The sequence below is a fragment of the Zeugodacus cucurbitae genome, chromosome 5 (assembly GCF_028554725.1).
Source record: "Zeugodacus cucurbitae isolate PBARC_wt_2022May chromosome 5, idZeuCucr1.2, whole genome shotgun sequence".
NCBI classification, from domain to species: Eukaryota; Metazoa; Arthropoda; class Insecta; order Diptera; family Tephritidae; genus Zeugodacus; species Zeugodacus cucurbitae.
The window spans coordinates 6,488,815-6,508,531 of NC_071670.1; the positions used below are offsets into that span (position 1 = coordinate 6,488,815).

The window sequence follows — 19,717 nt, forward strand, 5'->3', positions numbered from 1 at the left end:
ACCTTTAGCTGCATAAAAACATATATTTCACGCATTTAAAATTGACCTCATGCCGCTTTTGACGCCAACGCCTGTCATGCACCACAGACACAAACATATATGACCCATACGCCCTGTCCGACCTAACTCACATCAACTAAGCAAATATGCAGCGCAAATAAGCAAGTTAAATAAAAAAAAAAATAAAATAAAAAAAATAGAAATAAAAACAAAAATAGAGAAAAAAAAAACAAAAAGTGAAAACAACAAACACAACAAATTGTTAGTCAATTATATGGTTTTACCATGTCAATAACACTTAATTAAAAAACAATTTGTAGGAAGCCTGTGAAGAGCAGTGGCGGCTGCTGAACACGAGTGTATGTGCGTGTTTGTGTGTCTGTAGAAGCATAGAGCCAACAAATTGTATGGTTATACAAAGTAGCTTGGACGGGCAATAAACAAAAGCAAAAACAACAACAAAAACAAAAAATGCCGAAAATTTGTTCTTAGCAACAAAAATTTCTACCAAAAATATCATAAAACCAGAAACAGCAACAAAAAACACCAGAAAGCAAAAACAAAAAAAAAATACAAAAAATAAAAAAACAACAACAAAAATAGTTAAATTAAAACAACAACAACAAAATTACGAAAAATAATAAAAACATCCCAAAATTCATAAAAAACAAAAACAACTACAATGCAACATAAAACTCAACATAAAAACATTTAATTGCAACAAACGGATGAAAATACCAACAAAACAAAGCAAAAACAAAAACGAAACGAAAATCACAAACATTGTAGAAATTTTAATGCCAACCAAACTTCTGCCACCGGAAAACAATGTGATGTGGGTCAGTTTGAGAAAAAGTAATTAAAACTTTCATGCATAGCGACCGCGTGCAAGTTTGTTGTGTGTGTTGCTGCGTGCGCATTTACATTGTGTTGTATTGTATTTGTATTTGTACTAATCTAGACAACTTGTTGTGCTATTTACAACCAAGCTGAGACTTTTTATGCGATATTAAAGAGCAAAAAGAAGCAAAGAATTATTTTGTATTGCAATGTAATGGCAATAAAACAAAAAATTAGCGAAATTTCTAATACTTAGTGGACGAATAATTACGAACTTAAAAGCAAAGAATTTTTTATTTTTAGAAAAACTCTACATTAATATGTTTTTCGAAAAAAAAATTATGAAAAATATTAAATTTTGTTTGACTTTAAAAATGAAGTGCTTAGAGCGATATCTAGCGGGTGATTTGCTAGGTAAAGCGCCTTTTCTTATGCTATGTGGATATAGTACGCAAATATAAGCTTGTCGAAACTAACTTGTTAAACTAACCAGTTACTAATCATTAGGATCAAATTCAAAAATCCTGACCATTAGCTAGAAAATGAAGAGATCACTACTATTTTTCTAATTACTTGAGTGCAGCGCCACCTATTGGAGATAGTATAACACACTAAAACGCCTTCATTCATAAAAATTCATTCATTAAAACGCCTTAAAGTATGCTATGAAAATTCAGAACGTCTTTTGATATTTGCGATGTTTACTTCGAAGCTGTGCGAGAAGAATACAGAGGATTCTACAAGTATGAATCAACCAAAAATTAGTTTTGCATTTTTATAAAAAGTCAAAAAGGCACTACAAGACTAAACATTGCTTCAAGAAATCACCATTCGGAATATTAATTGAGTCATAAATACAAATTTCTAGGCCTGCCTACACCGCAGGGAAACCTACCGGATACTCAATTTAAGCAGAAATTTCAATTTGACAAATATTCTACCTTACGCGCCACCTAGCGGTTTCATAATTTGTTACATTTAAGTATTTAGCATACCTTTAAGAGCTATGAAATTAAAAAAATATGTTAAATTTTCTGAAATAAGTCAAAATATCAAATTTTTTTACCCAAAAATTTATATTGAACATTTTGTTACTCATAATTCAATTGAAATCAATAGAGTAACTACATATCACAGTTAATACCTCTCTAACGGCTTCAATTAAGGATTTTAGACCAGATACATCGAGTCTCTTTTGGGATTTATACATATTGCAAACGGAAGAAAAGGTCTAAAGATCTTCAATTGAGGTTGTTGGTAATTTTAAACCACAAACATCCAGACCCTTTGGGATTTAAATATGTTAAATTCTCCTAAATAAGTTAAGATAGCATAATCCTTGACTCTAAAATTTTCTACGAAACATAATTCGATTTAAATCAGTAGAGGATATACATATCACAGCTAATGCACCTGAATAATAATGACAGTAAAGCTCTTTTGAGTTGCTCAAATGACGAGAAAATTGAGTTTAACTTGTTTCTAAAATAATATTCTCATTTAAAATTAAATACCACTAGTACAACAAATTTTCTCTCTAGTTTTTTCAACAAAATAACTCATATTTTAGGTATTTTTATACTTTAAATTTAAAATGAATAAAATTGACTAAATTCAAGAAATACACCAACAAAGTGACTATGTTATAACGTATGTTATACACGAAAAAATATGCTTTAAATTCCATTTGAATTTCCACATCGATTTCTACATTCGTTTTCATTTTAGTAACGTGAAATTTTACATTTATGATCTTTTTTCAATTACAGAGAAATACGTGAGGGTATCATACGTTGCATATTGGCTACGGATATGGCGCGCCACAATGAAATACTAACACAGTTCAAAGAGATTACACCCATATTCGATTACTCAAATCGCGCACACATCAATTTGGTGAGTAGATATGCAGCAGTTCGGTTGAAAAATTTCTCAGTATATAAAAATTGGTTTGATTTTGTGAAACCCAGATGATATGGCATTCCAGCAATTTTAAAATTTAAAGCAATTTTTAATTTATAAAGAATTTAAAAAAATTGTAGCATACTTTTCAGAGTAAAATATGTTTTTGCTTTTTAATGCACATAAATATTATTGAAATATATAAAAATTTATTTGAAATTTCATTTTTCATATTTATTTTTTATTTTCAAGCAATTTATTGCTGTAAGAATTTATATTGCATAAAAAGAAATAAATGTGTAGCATACTTTTTAGCTGAAACTCACTGAAAAGTATGCTAATATATATGAGACACACATTCAAAACCCCCACTCACTCTTCCCCAGCTCTGCATGGTGCTCATCAAGGTGGCCGACATTTCCAATGAGGCGCGCCCCATGGATGTCGCTGAACCCTGGCTTGATCGTCTATTACAGGAATTTTTCGCACAAAGCGCTGCTGAGAAATCGGAGGGTTTGCCTGTTACACCCTTCATGGATCCGGATAAAGTTAGTAAACCCGGTTCGCAGGTGCGTTTCATCGGTTTGGTGCTATTACCGCTCTTCGAAGCTTTGGGCGATTTAGTGCCTGAAGTGATTGAACTCATCATTATACCCGTGCGCATAGCGCTCGACTACTATAGGTGAGTAACGCACACATCTACTTCACAAAGCAACAATTAATTAACCACTCTTTATCTTTCCACCTTCTCCCCGCAGACGCTTAAACGACGCGCAAAGTAAATCGCGCAAATCTGTCGCCGATACCGCTTCAATGGTCGCATCGGATAATACTAGTGCCGCCTCGGATGGTGGCGGCAGCACGACTGCTGTATGCGCAGGTGGTGGTGGCGGACATGTACACAGTCCAGCTGCTGGCACAAATGGACATATAACGGGCACCAGCACCACCTCCACGGGCACTACTACGACCACCGGTGCGGGCGGTGGTGGAGGCGGCGGCTCGGGCAGTGGTGGCACCAACTCTGGCGGCAGTATTTCACCACAAATGCCACGCTCACAATCGGGCATTAGTGTGAAGTCCCGCCGGAGTATACCGTCACAGAAATCGGCATCACGCACCTCTGTCGATGAGCCGCAATGTTTGGCCGCCGAATTGCATGATCTACCCGAGGGTAGTGAGAGCGGTGACTCCGAGACGGCAACCGAAGTGGATGTAAGTAATTATTCGGTATGATGGGAATGGTTGTTCAATTAGTATCTGTACTAGTGTGGCCTTCAATTGATTTTGTGGGTAATTTTATACCAGGTATATCCTGTCCTTTTTTTTGAGTTTGTTATATATTCGAAACGCAAAAACAGGGTCTTAAGGTCTTCAGTTGAGGTTATGGATAATTGTATACCATATATATTCTGTCCCTTTTGAGGTTGTTATATATTCGAAACGCGAAAAAAAGGTAGACTGGTCTTCAATTGAGGTTATGTGTAACTTTAGTCTCTTTTGGGGTTTATACGTATTCGAAACGGAAGAAAAGGTCTAAAGGTCTTCAATTGTGGTTATGGGCAATTTTAAGTCACAAACATTAAATTAAATACATTGGAAACTTGAAAATAAGTCCGAACGTTTTCAATTGATCCCAAAAATAATTTTATAGCAGATACATTATGCCCCTTTTGGGCCTTAAATACATATGAAACTCAAAAAAAAAAATATCTAAAGGTCTTTAATTACGGCCCCTTTATGGGTTTATTGGAAATCCAAAAGAAAGGTCTTCAATTGAAATTATTTTCAAATAACTGGCAACTCTTGTAAAATGAACTACCCGGCCTCTTTTTACAATTAATTCAAACTGGAAACCTAATGCACATCCTCCCAAGTCAAGAAAGCCCCCACCCATTAAAAATCCGTCATTATTAGGTACTTAAGTTTAAATTTCACGCTTTTTATCCCACCCACATTAAGCACGAAACAACATTTTAAAGTATTTAAGTGCAAAAGACAACAACAACACGAAAACAAATGAAATAAGAACTTATTTATTACTTACTTCCGTGTGTATTGCCTACTTATGGGCGCCGCGCCCATTCCAATGCAATGACGGAAACTTTATCTTTATGGCAATTTGCCTGGCATTACAGACATTTACATTTACATACATATACCGGAGCACTCCGTATAAACAATAATAATAACAAGCCTACGAAGCGCGAAAAAATATGGCAGGACTACGGACGCGCGCGCGCTAATCCTTTTTGAGCCGTCGGCGTGACGCTTGTAAATACTTACAACTTACAGCTTTTTATTTTAATTTACAATGATTAAGCGCAGACAAGCGAAACAACACAACAGGACGCTGTGCGAACTGTATGATTGGCTGACTGACGCGCTCTGTAGCTCTGTAGTGGCTTTTTGTGAGAGCAGCGCGGATGAAGAACGTACAAGAGAGTGTACGGCTTTTGTCTACGTTGAGGCGTGAGCTAAATACAGCTGCATATTTTTATTTTATGTAGCAGCGAAATTAATATATTTTTTTTTGTTGCGCTATATTGTATTTGCAGCGAGCCTTGTTGTATGCTTCACTTTTTGTGCTATATAAATTTTAATGTCTGTTCTGTTTTTTGCTTTTGTTTTTGTTACGGTTTTAATTTTTATGACAATCCTTTTTCAATAAAAGCCACACAAAAGCACAACAGCAACAACAACTAATGCGCAGCAAGTTTGTAAGCATTTACAATTATTGCGGTTGCGGCGCTCACAAAAGTATGCCACACTTTCATACAACAACAGCGCTAAACTGCTGCAAAGCCAGCTAAAAGTACTTCCTGTGTTGTTTAGTCGTTGAGAATTATTCTTCTTTTTTATGTTTTTCAAAATTTTCCGCACGCTGTATAATTAAAAATGATTGCATAATTTCGGGGTCACTTAAGTCACATTGGTGCGCTTAATTTTCAGCATTATGACAGCTAAAACTTAGGACTTTGCGGTCGGGCGAAACAACTGCTGTAATTGTAAACCACCATGTTAGTGTTACAGCATAAAAGTATGCTAAGTTGTCATTCTCTCTTAATTTAAAAGGGGTAAGCATAATTTGTGTAGCATAATGATAGGCGTGTAAATGGGTTTTGTAAGTAATTGGCGCACATTACTAGCTATTGTGAGGTGTAAAAGTAATAAAGAAAGGAAAGTGCGTGAAATACTATATACGGAATTCATAAAGCCCCAAAAGTATGCTACTAATGACTAAATTCTCTTATTACAGACTTTAATTTCTGTAACTTTATTTCATTTATATATGTATTACGACTTTATGTAAATTTTCAGTAGAAAGAGATTAAAAATTTAAATTGATTAAAAAACACGTGATTCGTTTAAAGTCGGAGCTGTTGTAGACATCACGCAGAGCAATAATTTTCAACAATAACAGTAACAATAGTTTCACAAATGTCTTTCATCCCTAAAAGTATGCTTCATTTTAAGCAAAACTTAATGAAATAAGCAGAAAAGCATATAGAGAACAGAAGTTTCCCCAAAGAAACAATTTCATAGAAGTTCTCGAAAAAACAATACGACCTCAATTCACAAACAACTAAATCTTGAACGCCTAGAAATAGTTCGCTTTCCCACTAACTAATAACCCAATCCGCCATTTAGAAACGATTTCATGCTTTTTCAACTCAAACCCTCAACTCATCTCGTCTTGCAGGTCGCCGAGAAGACTTCAAAATTCAAAGTGGACACGGAAGGCAGTAGCAACCGTTCAAAATCCTCACATTCGACGTCGCGTAAGTCATCGCGCGAGAAGCGCCCCTCCATGATCGGCGAGATGTGCAGCAGCGGTGGTGGTCAACGCATACGCAACTCCTACGGCAACATACATGGCTATCACACCAATCGCTGTCACTTCAGCTCTAATCGCGCTGTCAGCCTCGACCAGTATAGCACAAATAATCGACGCCTCTCGGATGGCCTGCAGCAAGTCATCTCCGATAGTAATGTCTTCTATAATCGTCAGAATCGTGGCAGTCTCGAAGCGCCCGCCAGCCGTCTGGGTGACGATCTGAATATGAATGCAACTGGCGGCAACGCGGGTATTATGCAGTCTTCCACGCAGCCACTCAATCCGAACAATGTGCCAAATGTGGAGTGCAGCGCCGGTATGGCGGCACATGTTAGCGGCGCTTGCACCAGTCAGTCTTGCCAGCATCATCAACATGTACATCATACACATCACTTCAGCAGCCAGCATCAACAGCAGTTGCAGCAACAGCAAATGCAGCAGCAACTACAGCACTTACAGTCATCGTCGAATGGCAATCTCTCACCCACCCAGTTGCTGCAACCGAAACTACAGCAACATTGTTGTGCTGCCGCGGCCGCTGCAGCTGCTGCCGCCGCAGCTGGCAATACGTCCAACGGTTTAGGTGGCAATGGCGTTGGTGGCGCTACTGTTTCGAAGGCCACCTGGAAGACACGTCTCAAACAATTCTCCGACTACTTTGGCTTCTCCTTCGACAAGGGCGGCAAACGTTTCGGCAGCACACGCAGTTCACCGTGTCCGGCGCGCAACAATAATGGCACTGGTGGACTGACCGGTGTCAATCAGACTATTGATCCGCTGCTCGGCGGCAGTAGCAGTGGTGGTAAGCCGCAGAGCATTTGCTGCACCATCTCGAATAATCTGCAGTCACCTAGTCTGCGTCACAAATCGCTGGCCACCGGCACCGGTCTGCCCACCCATTCGGAGCTGGTGAATGCCGGACGTCTGCGCGCCTACAGCTTGGACGTGCCCTGCAGTCACACCAGCAATCCGCGTTATAGCAGCAGCAGCGGTGGCGGCGGCGATAGTAGTCGCAAATCATCGCGACATGATGGCGGCACCACCGGCACCGGTGACGACAACAATAGCAACAATACGCTACATAGCAGCGGTGGTGGTGGCAGTGAAATGCCTACTTGTCTACCGCCACCGATACGCATCGGTAGCGTGGATGCCAGCGACACAATATTGATAACGACCGGCTTGCCGCGCGTCATAACGCCCGCCCAACTGGGTGAGACCGAACCGAGTTTGAGCATTGACTTGGGTATGGCTAGTGGGTCGTCATATGAGCCACCGAAAATTTGACAACGGGGTAGCTCGGAGACGACTACGAACTCGCTCTCGAATAACGGCGCATTTGCAGCGCTGCTACAGCAACAGCATCAGTTGCAGAAGGAGGCGGCATCGTTACGGCACAGCTCCAGCTGTAATATGTCCTCGATGTCGCTGACCGTTTGGTCGGCGCTGGGGCAACGGCTAAGTGCGTTAGTGTGTCATTGCTGCGAACGAAAGTTACCCGAACCGGAGAATGTCTGAAGCGCAGAGTAGGCACATAGTGAGATAGGGATGGGAAGTCGCAATAAGGTAGTGTAAAAATTCGGCTAAGTGAAAAAAAACGCTCGGTATAGCAAAATATTTAAGTTGAATGGCGTGCTGTTGTGGCAACAATGTTGCTGGGGGGCTTGAAGAGGTTTGGGAAAATGAAAAAAATAAGCGCGTATAACTTGATGTCCACAGATTATTTGTTGATGCAATGTTGCTAGCAACCTGTGGCAAGTAGTCGCTATATATTTTAACATATTTTTCAAAATAAAAAAACAATTCTTGCGAAAAATAGTTTTAAAAAATGTTTACAACGAAAAAACAAAACAAATATATCGTCAAAAAAGCTTACATTTTTCAAATTGCAAAATATTTCTGTAAAGTTTGTATACCAAATGTTGCTAGCAACATGTTGCTGGTAGTAATATTTTCAATTAAAACCGAGTTTTAGAACACAAATTACTGATTAGAAGTTTGATGTTGCTAGCAACATGTTGCTGGCAGTTATCTATCAATTTAGAAGAGTTTTAGCAAAAAAATACTGATTACAAGTTCCATTGGTTATCTGTTGCTGGCAGTTATCTATCAATTTAGAAGAGTTTTAGCAAAAAATACTGATTAGAAGTTTCCATTATTTTAATGTTGCTAGCAACATGTTGCTGGTTATCTTTAAATTTAAACCAGATTAGAAACTTCCAAAACTTACAATTCCAAAATTGAAAATGTTGCTGGGTAAAATATAGTGAAATTGCACAATTCTAAGTGGATAGGATACATTTAGATACTAAAGCTGGGGAAAACTAAGTCATAAGAAGGTTTTAGTGAAACAATTTTATAAAGCTGCGATTTTCATTATATTTTTTAGCTAAAATATGAGCAGTCAATTTTTTTATATAAAAAAAAACTATTTTTGGTAACCAAATTTAAGAAAAAAAGGTCGTTTTTAATTTGTATGATTAGTAAAAATTTTTCTTTGATAAAAAAGGGAAAATGTAATCTATAAATATATACACCTAGATCTATGTTCAAATCTTGCGCTCGTCATGTGCATTACATTGCCGTAAAAACAGTCAAATAATTTTAAACATTGTACGTGTATATTATTTTATAAATTATATTATACTTGTAGCAAAAAAAAAAAATTAAATTTTATATTTAAAAATATTTTTTTTAGTATATTTATAATAAGCGGTGCCTAACTATAATATCATTATTATTTTATTGCTATTATAATTTGTCAATAAATTTTAATTTTAAATAATTTGTTAACTAAAAAATTTTAAGCTAAAAAATATTATTTCCAATATTATTATTGCATTTTTGAATTGTTTACATTTATTTAAATTTGTAATTTAAAATTTTACTTTGTAAATAGAAAATTAAAAAATATTTTTGATGTGTATTTTCAGTAGGCAATACTTTGTATATAAGCGACATTTTAAACAAAAATAAACAAGATTACAAAATTAATATAATTTACAAATCGTTTTCATAAAATTTTAATAAAAATAAAAAAGTTTATAATTGAAAATAAATATTTTAAATGATTATTAAATTGTCAAGACTAAACTTGAAAAACCAACATTTAATTGCCGCACTATATATAAAAATGAGTTAAAAATAATTTATATATTTTTAAATATAAAATTTCTCTCAAACAAAAATATTTATAATAATAAATAAACTCAAAATCATTACATAAAAATTGTTTAATTAATATAATATAATATATAGAAATAAAAACAAACTATATTGAAATTTTTTAAATTTAAAGAATTGAATACAATTTTTATATTTAAATTTTAGCTTTATTAATAAAAAGTATAATAAACAGTATACTAATATAAATAAAAAAAAAATACAAAAGAAAAACCCAAAATTATTATTTTTTGATTTTGTTCTAAAAAAAAAAATTACATGCCGAAATATAATTAAAAAAAAAACTATAATAATAAAATACAAAACACCAAAAATATAAATATTAAATTTTGTTAAATTGAAAATGAATATATTTTAATATATTTTTAATTTAAGTTAATTTCTGTAACCAACCCGCATAATATTTAATATTATTTGATATTTTAGTCGAAGCATAGCTAAATGAAATATTCGTATTAAGTTAGAAAACTGTTGAGGTATAAAATTATTTAATATTATTTCAAAGAGTAAGACTTCTGTTGGTTAAATAACAACTAAAATATTATATTAATTAGCATTAAGTTTTTAATTATTTAAGTTTATAATTTTAATTTGCAAAAATAAATGCAAAATTAAATAGAAGAAAAAAAAGAGTTGAATTTTTATTTTTTTTAAGCTTGAGTTTTCATTTAAAAAAATATAGATTTTTTTGTTAGTTGTGGAATTTTATTTGTTGTTAATTGTTCATTTATCTTGTGCTGAGTTTTTTAATTATTATTTTGTGATTCTTTTTTTCCGTTTATTTTTTGAATTTTTTTTTCTTAATTTATTGAGGTTACAACCCTCTGGAAATTTTTTAAAATTTCTAAGATTACATGTTTTTCTAGTCATGGAATTTTATTAGCGTTTAATTTTAATTTTTTTGATTATCTTAATATTTTTTTCTTAATTTATTGAGGTTACAACCCTCTGGAAATTTTTTCAAATTTCTAATATTACATGTTTTCCAGTTATGGAATTTTATTAGCTTTTAATTTTAATTTTTTTGTTTATCTTCATATTTTTTTCTTAATTTATTGAGGTTACAACCCTCTGGAAATTTTTTAAAATCACATGTTTGTTAGTTGTAGAATTTTATTAGTTTTTAATTTTTCTTTTATTTTTTGATGTCTTTTTTAATTATTATTTTGCGATTATATTTTCAAAAAGACTATAAACAATTATTTTTTAATTATTGTTTTTATTTTATTATTATTTTTTAATTTATTGAGGTTACAACCCTCTGGAGATTTATAAAAATTCTAATATTACATGTTTGTCAGTTGTGGAATTATATTATTTTTTCAATTTTATTATTTTTACGTTTTTTGAATCTTTATATTTTTTTCTTAATTTATTGAGGTTACAACCCACTGGAAATTTTATATACAATTTTTTTTGGTTAAATTCTAGAATTATTGAATGCAAATCTGTTGGTAAATTTAATATTTGTAAATAAAAATAATTTTTCATTAAAAGTATTTTTACATGGTAAAATTGATTTACCACCAAAACTTCTCTCGCTTGAAAACTTCATAAAATTTCAACACACAAACCTTCTTCGGACTTTATTAAAACCGCAATAATTCTATCTGATCATTTCAACTCCACTTTAATAAAGAAAACAATAAAGAGTAAATAAATCGTTTAAACCCCAGCAGCTTACGTCGGTCGCAATCAGACTAAAGAAACAACATGTAAAAAAAAAACAAAAAAAAAATAAAAATCGAAAGCGACCAAACAATATCCGCCCCAAAATTATGCTAATAAATCTCGGCAATAATACAAAAGTAAAAATAAGCGCATATGTATGCACATACAAATGGAATCTCAACCGCAATTTATCAATAAGTGCCATAAAATATGCAATACGCTCTCATTTGGTGTTATTGTAATTGTTGTTGTAGACAGCGAAGGAGCATTGTGGAAATGAAAAGCAAACCATATGTGTTTCTTGTATAAATACACATGTACACACATGCATACATTAGCGATTAATGTTAGCCCAGTGGGTAAAATTCATACGACTTGGTAAATCTTGCATCGAATCTATTCAGAGTACACTTCTTGAGGCAATACACCCTGGATAACAGTTACCCGAACAAAATCACTAGTACCTAGGAGATTCCAACACTTCAGGACTTTTTTTTTGAAGGGACGAAAAGGAAATATTGAGGTAGAAGAAAGAAAAAGAAAGAGTGGATAGGAGAGGACTTTCCATCATAACGCATAATATATGTATAATAGCTGAAGTATAGTTAACAGCACCGTCCTTGAGACCACATTCAAAGCAATTTCAAATGCAATTCCCCTACTTTACTACTTCAACACAAGTTCAGTGGTTCACTGGGTTCAACACTTCCGTCATCAATTTACCACTTTATCTTCAACAGCACACCTGATGCGCACATATCTCACGCATCGATATTTTCCCGTTTCTGGCTGATTGTGTTGCGTTGCTTGCGCCTAAATGTATGCTATCATGCTGCCAATTTAAGGATATGTCTTCATTGTCATTGTTATTTTTCATTGTTATTGTTGTGCCTTTATAGGCATGTTTGCTGGTTGTTGCCTTACACAAAAAAAAAAAACAATCTCCCTTGCACATCAATTTGCCAAACGTCTACGTTTCAGTACACGAAAATTTTCTACCTGCTATCGAGCAGTTGTTTTATGCGCTCGCTTGTTATTCACATATCTTTCTATAGGCTCTGCAACTGTAAGTGGGTGTGTTGTGTGAAGGGCTTAGCCGGAAAGTGTCATTAAAGTCGCGCGCGCGTCTGTATGTATGATATCAAATATCAGGGAGACAAACGAATGAAACATAGATTGCCTTCGGCTACAAGCCAAAACATACGCAGGTAGTAATACGAGTCGAGAGAGATGGGTCGTATAAACGCGATATTCGTTGGTCTAATGACTCTACTTGCGCACCTCGAATGTGAGTTAACGCTACGTTGACAATGTACGTATGTATGTCGTTGCATACTTTTCGGCTACGCTGATATTATGCCTTATTGGCTATCAGTTTGCATGTCAGACGTGTCTAAGTATCTTTCGCAACTCAGTTACTTATACGAATGCGCAACGCAATATAGTGTGCGGCCGACTAACTAACTGGTTATGACTTGTCGTACACCCAGACATTTGGTATTGTTGTTTTCGAAATCGGCAATAAATATAGCAGTATTGAAGCTTCATTGCGAAAGAAAATACGACAAATACACTACAGACGACCATAAATAGCACAGCTGATGGTATGTAGATAAGAAACGACAGCTGATTGGATAAGTATAGTAGGTATCAGCGCCTAAATGTATGCTAAGAAATTTTGATGCAGCATTTCCTAAGTAATATTGATGATTAATGGAAAGCTAAAAACTTGATTTTGATTAATTTAATGTGTTTGGACAGAAGAACGAAGAGAAACATCCCCTTTTTCGTGATATTAAAAACGAAGTTTGACAGTAACAAGACCCAATTTCTTCTCTATTTTATCGAAGGCTGCGAGACAAATAATTAAAGCTTTCTTCTCTTAAAGACAATAAATTATTTGAATTAAAATTTCCCAATACTAACTAAAAATACGTAACATCTTAGTTGAAAAATTTATCAATTGAATTAATAGATATTGATTAAGGGATTATACGCTGTGGGAATAACAAGCGTAGGGTAAGCAGGCACATATTTTTTCTTAATTCTCAACGAAAGTAGGCATAAGAGAATGTGTAAAACGTCAATGAAGTAATGGACCCAAAGGGAATTTAAAGGAAATTTATAGACGAGCGCAAAAAAGCAACAAAAGTGACAGAGTAGTTGACACAACAGCAACAACAAACTATTAAAATTAGTAATTTATTGAAAAATTTTAGTTAAATTTATTGAAAGGATAACATTACTACAGCCATGGATACACCAGATCGGGTTGACATTTTCGTAAAGGTTGCAATGACACAAGCTATGGAGCTGAGCGCCAAAATCGAGTATGAGAGTGAGTGAAAATAAAGTCAAAGAGCTTAAAATTAGGCAGAGAGAGAGCGAAAAAGAGTTTTCAATAAGGGCGAGGAGAGATTTAATAAAAGAGGAGACAATTATTGAAGGGGAAGATATTGAACGAAGGAGAAGATATTTATATAAAAAACCAACCATTAAAAATTTTACAAAAAAATAATTGATAAATAAATTATATTGTTTGGGATAATAAAAAAATTCGTAAAAAATAAATGTAAAAATGAAAATGTGCTGACTGAACAAATAGTTAGTTAGAAGAACGTAATGGATGACGATAATAATTAAAGAGATTATGAAAAATCTTAGAAACCTTATAAATTCTTTGAAGTAGAATGAAAATGAGTTTAAAGGAATAAGAATATTAAATTATCGTTTTGAAAAGAAAAGAAGAAAGAAGTAGTAAGAATACTAATAAAATGTGAAAGAAAGAGCATATGTATATGGCTCATTGTTACGACAAGATTTGTTACTAAGCATTAATTATATTTTTTAGAGTTATTTTGCTCAAAACTATTTCGAAGAAAAGAGACTTTTATAAAAGAAAATATATTTTTTATCTGATTTAAAAAAGGTGAATAATCAAAAAGGAAGAATTTCTAATTTTTTTTTATATATCTTTTCCTTCATCATATAACGTTTGAAATTAATTGTAAGTATGAAAATGAATAATATGAAAATGAGTAGCAAATTTGTAAAAAAAAATGTTGGAGGGAAAAAATATTTCAATTTTTTTCCAAATTAAAATTATAATTAAATATTTTTTCAATCAAATTTTTTCTTTTTTTCAATTAGATTCATAACTTTAATAACGAAGAGCTAAAAAAATGAGAATGACCATGAAATTTCTAAACAAAGATATGATAAAAATATATAATGCAGCACTTGAAAAAGTAAATTGACGATTTAAATCACTTTTAGAAACAAAATTTATGAAAAGACAAACTTTCTGCAAAGCATTAACGTCTAGATGGAACAAATTCAACATATCCTACACACTTGGCAAAGCTGTTATTAGCAAAACGGTAAAACGAAAATCGATACAAATTATTAAAAAAAAAAAAAATTATTGAAATTAAAATAAATATATATACATTTATGTCATAAGAAAGTAAGTCACAAAATATTATATGTATGTAAATGTAAATACTTGTAATTTAAGTTTAAATGAAGAACTCTCTAAATGTCTAACATATATACAGGTCTAATTTTTAGTGTAATAAAAAATCTAATTAAAACTAAGCAAAATATATAGAAGATATGTATGTATTCGTGTATGTCAATAACTTTCTTAAACAAAAAATAACATAAATAATAAACCTTTCTGTAAGCAAAAATGAAAAAAAAGCGCAAAAGTTAAAGCATACTTTTGCGCGCAACGCCAAGCTGGCTCTTGGCAATTCTGACTTCTACACATATGAAAAAACTTTAAAAACAATAATTAGCGTTTAAAAGCATAAAAAACGCGCTTAAATAAATTTAAAAAAATATTGAAAAATTTTGAAAAAAAGGGTTTTGAAAAAAATTTGAAAATTTTAGTATTAAAACTTAGCGCAAGGGAATTATGCGTTTTCTGTCGACCATCTAAAACAAACAAACGAGTACTTTAAAACTAACTGCTAAATGGGACACTTAGAACATATTTAAGAAACCACCAACAAATATTATGTATGAAGTGGTGAAATGACTAAGCAGTGAAAAAAGAATATTTGAAAATAGAAAAACCTTACAGCAGCAACAAACCTATGACACAATGAAAAAAATTAAAAAAATATATTTTCAAAATAAGCATGAAGAAAATTAACCTTAGAGATGACCTTCCGAAACACATGAAATACAATGTTGCAAATTTTTGACTTGACTTGAATGACATTAAAACAATATTAAAATAATACCACAACAAACAAAAGCACACAATAAACAAAATTAAAAAAAAAAAACAAATATGTGCTTATCAACTAGGCGAAACATTTGAAGAAGCTTCTCAAGACACTTTTATTTCTCGTCAAACAATTTTTTTATGTTTGCGTTAACTTCAGCAAGAAATGAAAAAATCTAAATTGTGAAAAGAAATATTTTAAACAATTTTACTATACATATATGTATTTACTACCTATGCCACATACAATGGGAATTGAGAACTGGACTTTACACACTAACCTTTTATAAATACAAAATCTATACTAAATAGTTATATAATTGAAAGAAAAAAAACATATATAATATATACAAATGTATTTGTGTATATTATAAACGGCACTATTTGTATAAAGTATATACTCCTATTAAGAACACAAAAATCAAGAAAATTAGCAAACTTATGTGTAGCATTGTAAATGTGGTTTAAAAAAAATGTACACAGGCACTACAGAGGCAAAGTAATGGTAGACGCATAAATGTATACAGACGATTTATGAGATTTGATTGAAAGAATTTTAATAAAATGATTATGAAAAAATGTGCAAAATTTTCCAATAAACAAATTATATTTAAAGAGTATATATATTATATGTAAATGATGAAAATAAAAAATTTAGAAAGCGTAAATATGTAATTTATATACCTACTTACCTAATATTAAGAAATTCTTATGATGTGTATGGAACAGAATTATTTACACTCCAGTATGCTTTAATGATTTTTGTTGTTTCTGAAATGAAATGTTTATAATTAAAAAATTTAGAATGAGTAAATATGTAATTTATATATCTACTTACCTTATTGAGAAATTCTTATGATGTGTATAGAACAGAATTATTGCCACTCCAGTAAGCTTTTGGTGTTTTTTGTTGGTTTCTGGAATGAAATGTGTATAATTTCATAATATATTTTAATTTAATTTAATTTAATTTAATTTAATATTAACAATAATTAAAATATTTAGAATGAGTAAATATGTAATTTATATACCTACTTACCTAATATTGAAGAAATACTTATGATGTGTATAGAACAGAATTATTGATACTCCTCCAGTATGCTTTGGTGATTTTTGTTGTTTCTGAAATGAAATGTTTATAATTAAAAAATTTAGAATGAGTAAATATGTAATTTATATATCTACTTACCTTATTGAGAAATTCTTATGATGTGTATGGAACAGATTTAATGATACTCCAGTATGCTTTTGATGTTTTTTGTTGATTTCTGGAATGAAATGTGTATAATTTCATTATAAAATTTAATTTAATTTAATATATCTAATAATTTATTAAAATTAATAAATTAAATTTATTATTAAATTCTCTGCAATTCATTAAATTTTAGTTTTATTTTATTTACAAAATTTAAAAATTTAATTTGTATTTTCTTTTAATTATATTTTTTTATTTAAATTTACTTTTAATTATTTTAATCATTGAATTGTCTTTAATTCATTAAATTTTAGTTTTGTTTTATTTAAAAAAATTTTAAATTGAAAACCATTTAAAAATTTATGCTTCAAAAATGATATAAAACTCTGAACGATTAAGAGTTATAAAAATTTTACGCACTTTCAAAAAATTAATAAATTTAAGTATTTTCGACAAATTCATTACAAAAAGAAATGAAAAAGTTAAATTAAGGCATTTAAAATAGGCATATAACAAAAACAACAAAAAATTTTACGAATGCACTTCCACATGTAATCTTTAACACTAATTCCCAAATAATTTTAACATTTTATTAATAAATTATAAATATTAATTTTCATTATTTTTTATATTATTATTATAATTATATTATATTTTATATTATTATTTTATTTTATATTATATTTATTATGATTTTATATTTTTATTATATTTTATTTTATTATCACACGTTTCTTAATAAATTACAATCTCACTTATTAAAGGCGCAAAAAAATAACACTCAAACATTAAAAAGCAACACCATTCATAAAACAACCGCTACCTATACTCACGCCACATTCCATGAGCAATGCACCGTAACCCTATACTTTGTTGTTGTTATCAACATTGCAATTGCAGTGACGCCAGAGCATACCTATGCATGTTCTGTCATGTTGATTAAGCTACCGTTTTTAGGCGCAAAAATGCCTTTTGATATAATTTGCCATTGTTTTTATTATATGCCAATTCTAAATTAAAACCTTCAATATATTTCACATATTACTTTTCTTAAAACACTTTTATAATTAATAAAGCCGGTGCTCACATTTTCGTACAAATTAGCCAAAACTAATGTAAATTTATGCCAACACAATTTCTTTAACTTTAATTTCTTAATATATTGCATATTTTGTTACAATTTTACTAAAAATATTAAATATAGTTTTTTAACTCACATATTTCAAGTTTTTAATTAATTATTTAAACACTTATTTAAACTTTATTGCGCATTTCAACAACCCAACACATTTTATGCTGCTTGCATGTGCTCGCGCGAAAAAAAAACGAATGCATCACGAAAAGCATAAATCGATTACATCGATGTGGGGGAGTTATGTGGTGGTTACATGCTGCGCAAATAGGAACAAAACGAATTATATGGCGATTACATGGTGCGCAAATAAAAAGAAAAGGAGTTATATGGTGGTTACATGGTGCGCAGCTTAAATTGCAAAGCGAAAATATTAAATATTTAACTTTATTATTTATGAAGGCACATTTTAAATATTGTTTTATAAACCAAATAGTAATAACCAATATTTTTTATTAGAAATATAATATATTATAAATAAAAAATATAATATATTATTATTAAATATATTATTTTTATATATTTTTTTGCAAAACAACACTAATGCACCTGTTGCGCAAACACCAATTGGCAGAGGCTAGTTTGCGCAAATTTATTATTTATTTATTTTGTTTTTTATTTAATATAATTTCATGAAAAGCAAAGAGCTTATTACACTTTTTTAAGTCTTTTAAATTATTTACATTTTTGGCAACCATTTATTTGCTTAAATTTCTTATTTAATTTATATTAACATTAATTTCAATAAATATTTTCATTTCAGTAGTTTGACTAACCATTTTTTTATTCTTTTAAAATATTTTTAAAATATTCGCAGACACTTGCTTGCGCAAATATATTATATTATTTTATTTAAATTTAATTTAATTTCTCGAGAAATATGAACATTAATAGTTTAATGAGTTAGGTGGGTTTCAAAATTTGGAGAATTTTTTTTTACTTATTAAATTGTACAATAGGTCGAAAATATTATCCAAAAATATCAAATCAATCCGTGTAAAATTCTAAGAGATATGACTTCTGGAAGTTCCACCCAGTAGGCCACGTCAGTTTGAAAGTAAAACTTTATCTCAAAACTCAATTTTTTAAATCGTTGAACACGATAACTCGAAAAGTTATGAAGCGATTATGTTCCAATTTTGCACATAACTTTGGAATAACGTTATATATTTAATGAATGTAGATTTTTTTATTTTTATTTATTTTAAAATTATTAAAATCATTTTTATTTATTTATTTTTAAAGGCCAATATATGGCGAAAATTTTACTAAAAAAGTGAGTTTATTTGGATTAATTTCTGTCAAAAATACAAATTTTAATGTTTTCTTTTTTCCTTCGTGCATTAACTAGATTTATGCATGTACTATCGACATGTTTTTGGATTACTGTTTGTGGATGAGCAAATCATGGGTCGAGTTATAGAATTTTCATTAAAACATAAAATTTTTCAAAAAGCTTTTGTTACATGATTTATGCAAGCCATAAGTGTAATATCATATTATTTGTTCGCCTCCATAAGATATAGATAAAGAAATATGCCTCGATAGCAATATTTAAAATTTTGTATTATGCCCTGGTAGAAAAGTTCGGTTTATGGAAGGAAATTTGTATGAAATTTTACTTCTATTGTCAATTCAAAAGTTCGAGTTATAGAGTTATCTTTGGGTTATAGAAATTGTAAAAATACCCTTGTTTTCAGACTCTGAAACCCAACTAACCCC

At 31.1% G+C, this 19,717-nt stretch overlaps 2 protein-coding genes across 10 annotated transcripts in view; one reads left to right on the forward strand and one right to left on the reverse strand.

Moving 5' to 3' along the window:
• Positions 1–8,275, forward strand: part of LOC105216726 (high affinity cGMP-specific 3',5'-cyclic phosphodiesterase 9A) — a 226,243-nt gene extending 217,968 nt beyond the window's left edge. The window contains exons 8-11 of the mRNA XM_054230854.1: positions 2,610–2,736; positions 3,129–3,424; positions 3,501–3,957; positions 6,446–8,275. Of these exons, the coding sequence (XP_054086829.1) occupies positions 2,610–2,736; positions 3,129–3,424; positions 3,501–3,957; positions 6,446–7,867 (2,302 nt within the window). The 3' untranslated portion in view covers positions 7,868–8,275. The remainder of the gene's footprint in view (positions 1–2,609; positions 2,737–3,128; positions 3,425–3,500; positions 3,958–6,445) is intronic.
• LOC105216730 (uncharacterized) overlaps positions 1–19,717 on the reverse strand; it is a 230,424-nt gene that overhangs the window by 24,924 nt on the left and 185,783 nt on the right. For 3 of the 9 annotated variants that reach the window (XR_008471223.1, XR_008471219.1, XR_008471220.1), the window contains 4 exons: positions 16,858–16,936; positions 16,708–16,790; positions 16,507–16,585; positions 16,361–16,439 (listed from right to left, as the gene is read on the reverse strand). The gene's annotated coding sequence lies outside the window, so the exon portion shown is untranslated. Of the gene's footprint in view, positions 1–16,360; positions 16,440–16,506; positions 16,586–16,707; positions 16,791–16,857; positions 16,937–17,129; positions 17,225–17,950; positions 18,061–18,080; positions 18,350–19,717 lie in introns of those variants that run through there. The other 6 variants (XM_054230868.1, XM_054230867.1, XM_054230866.1 and 3 more) reach the window with 4 other exon arrangements.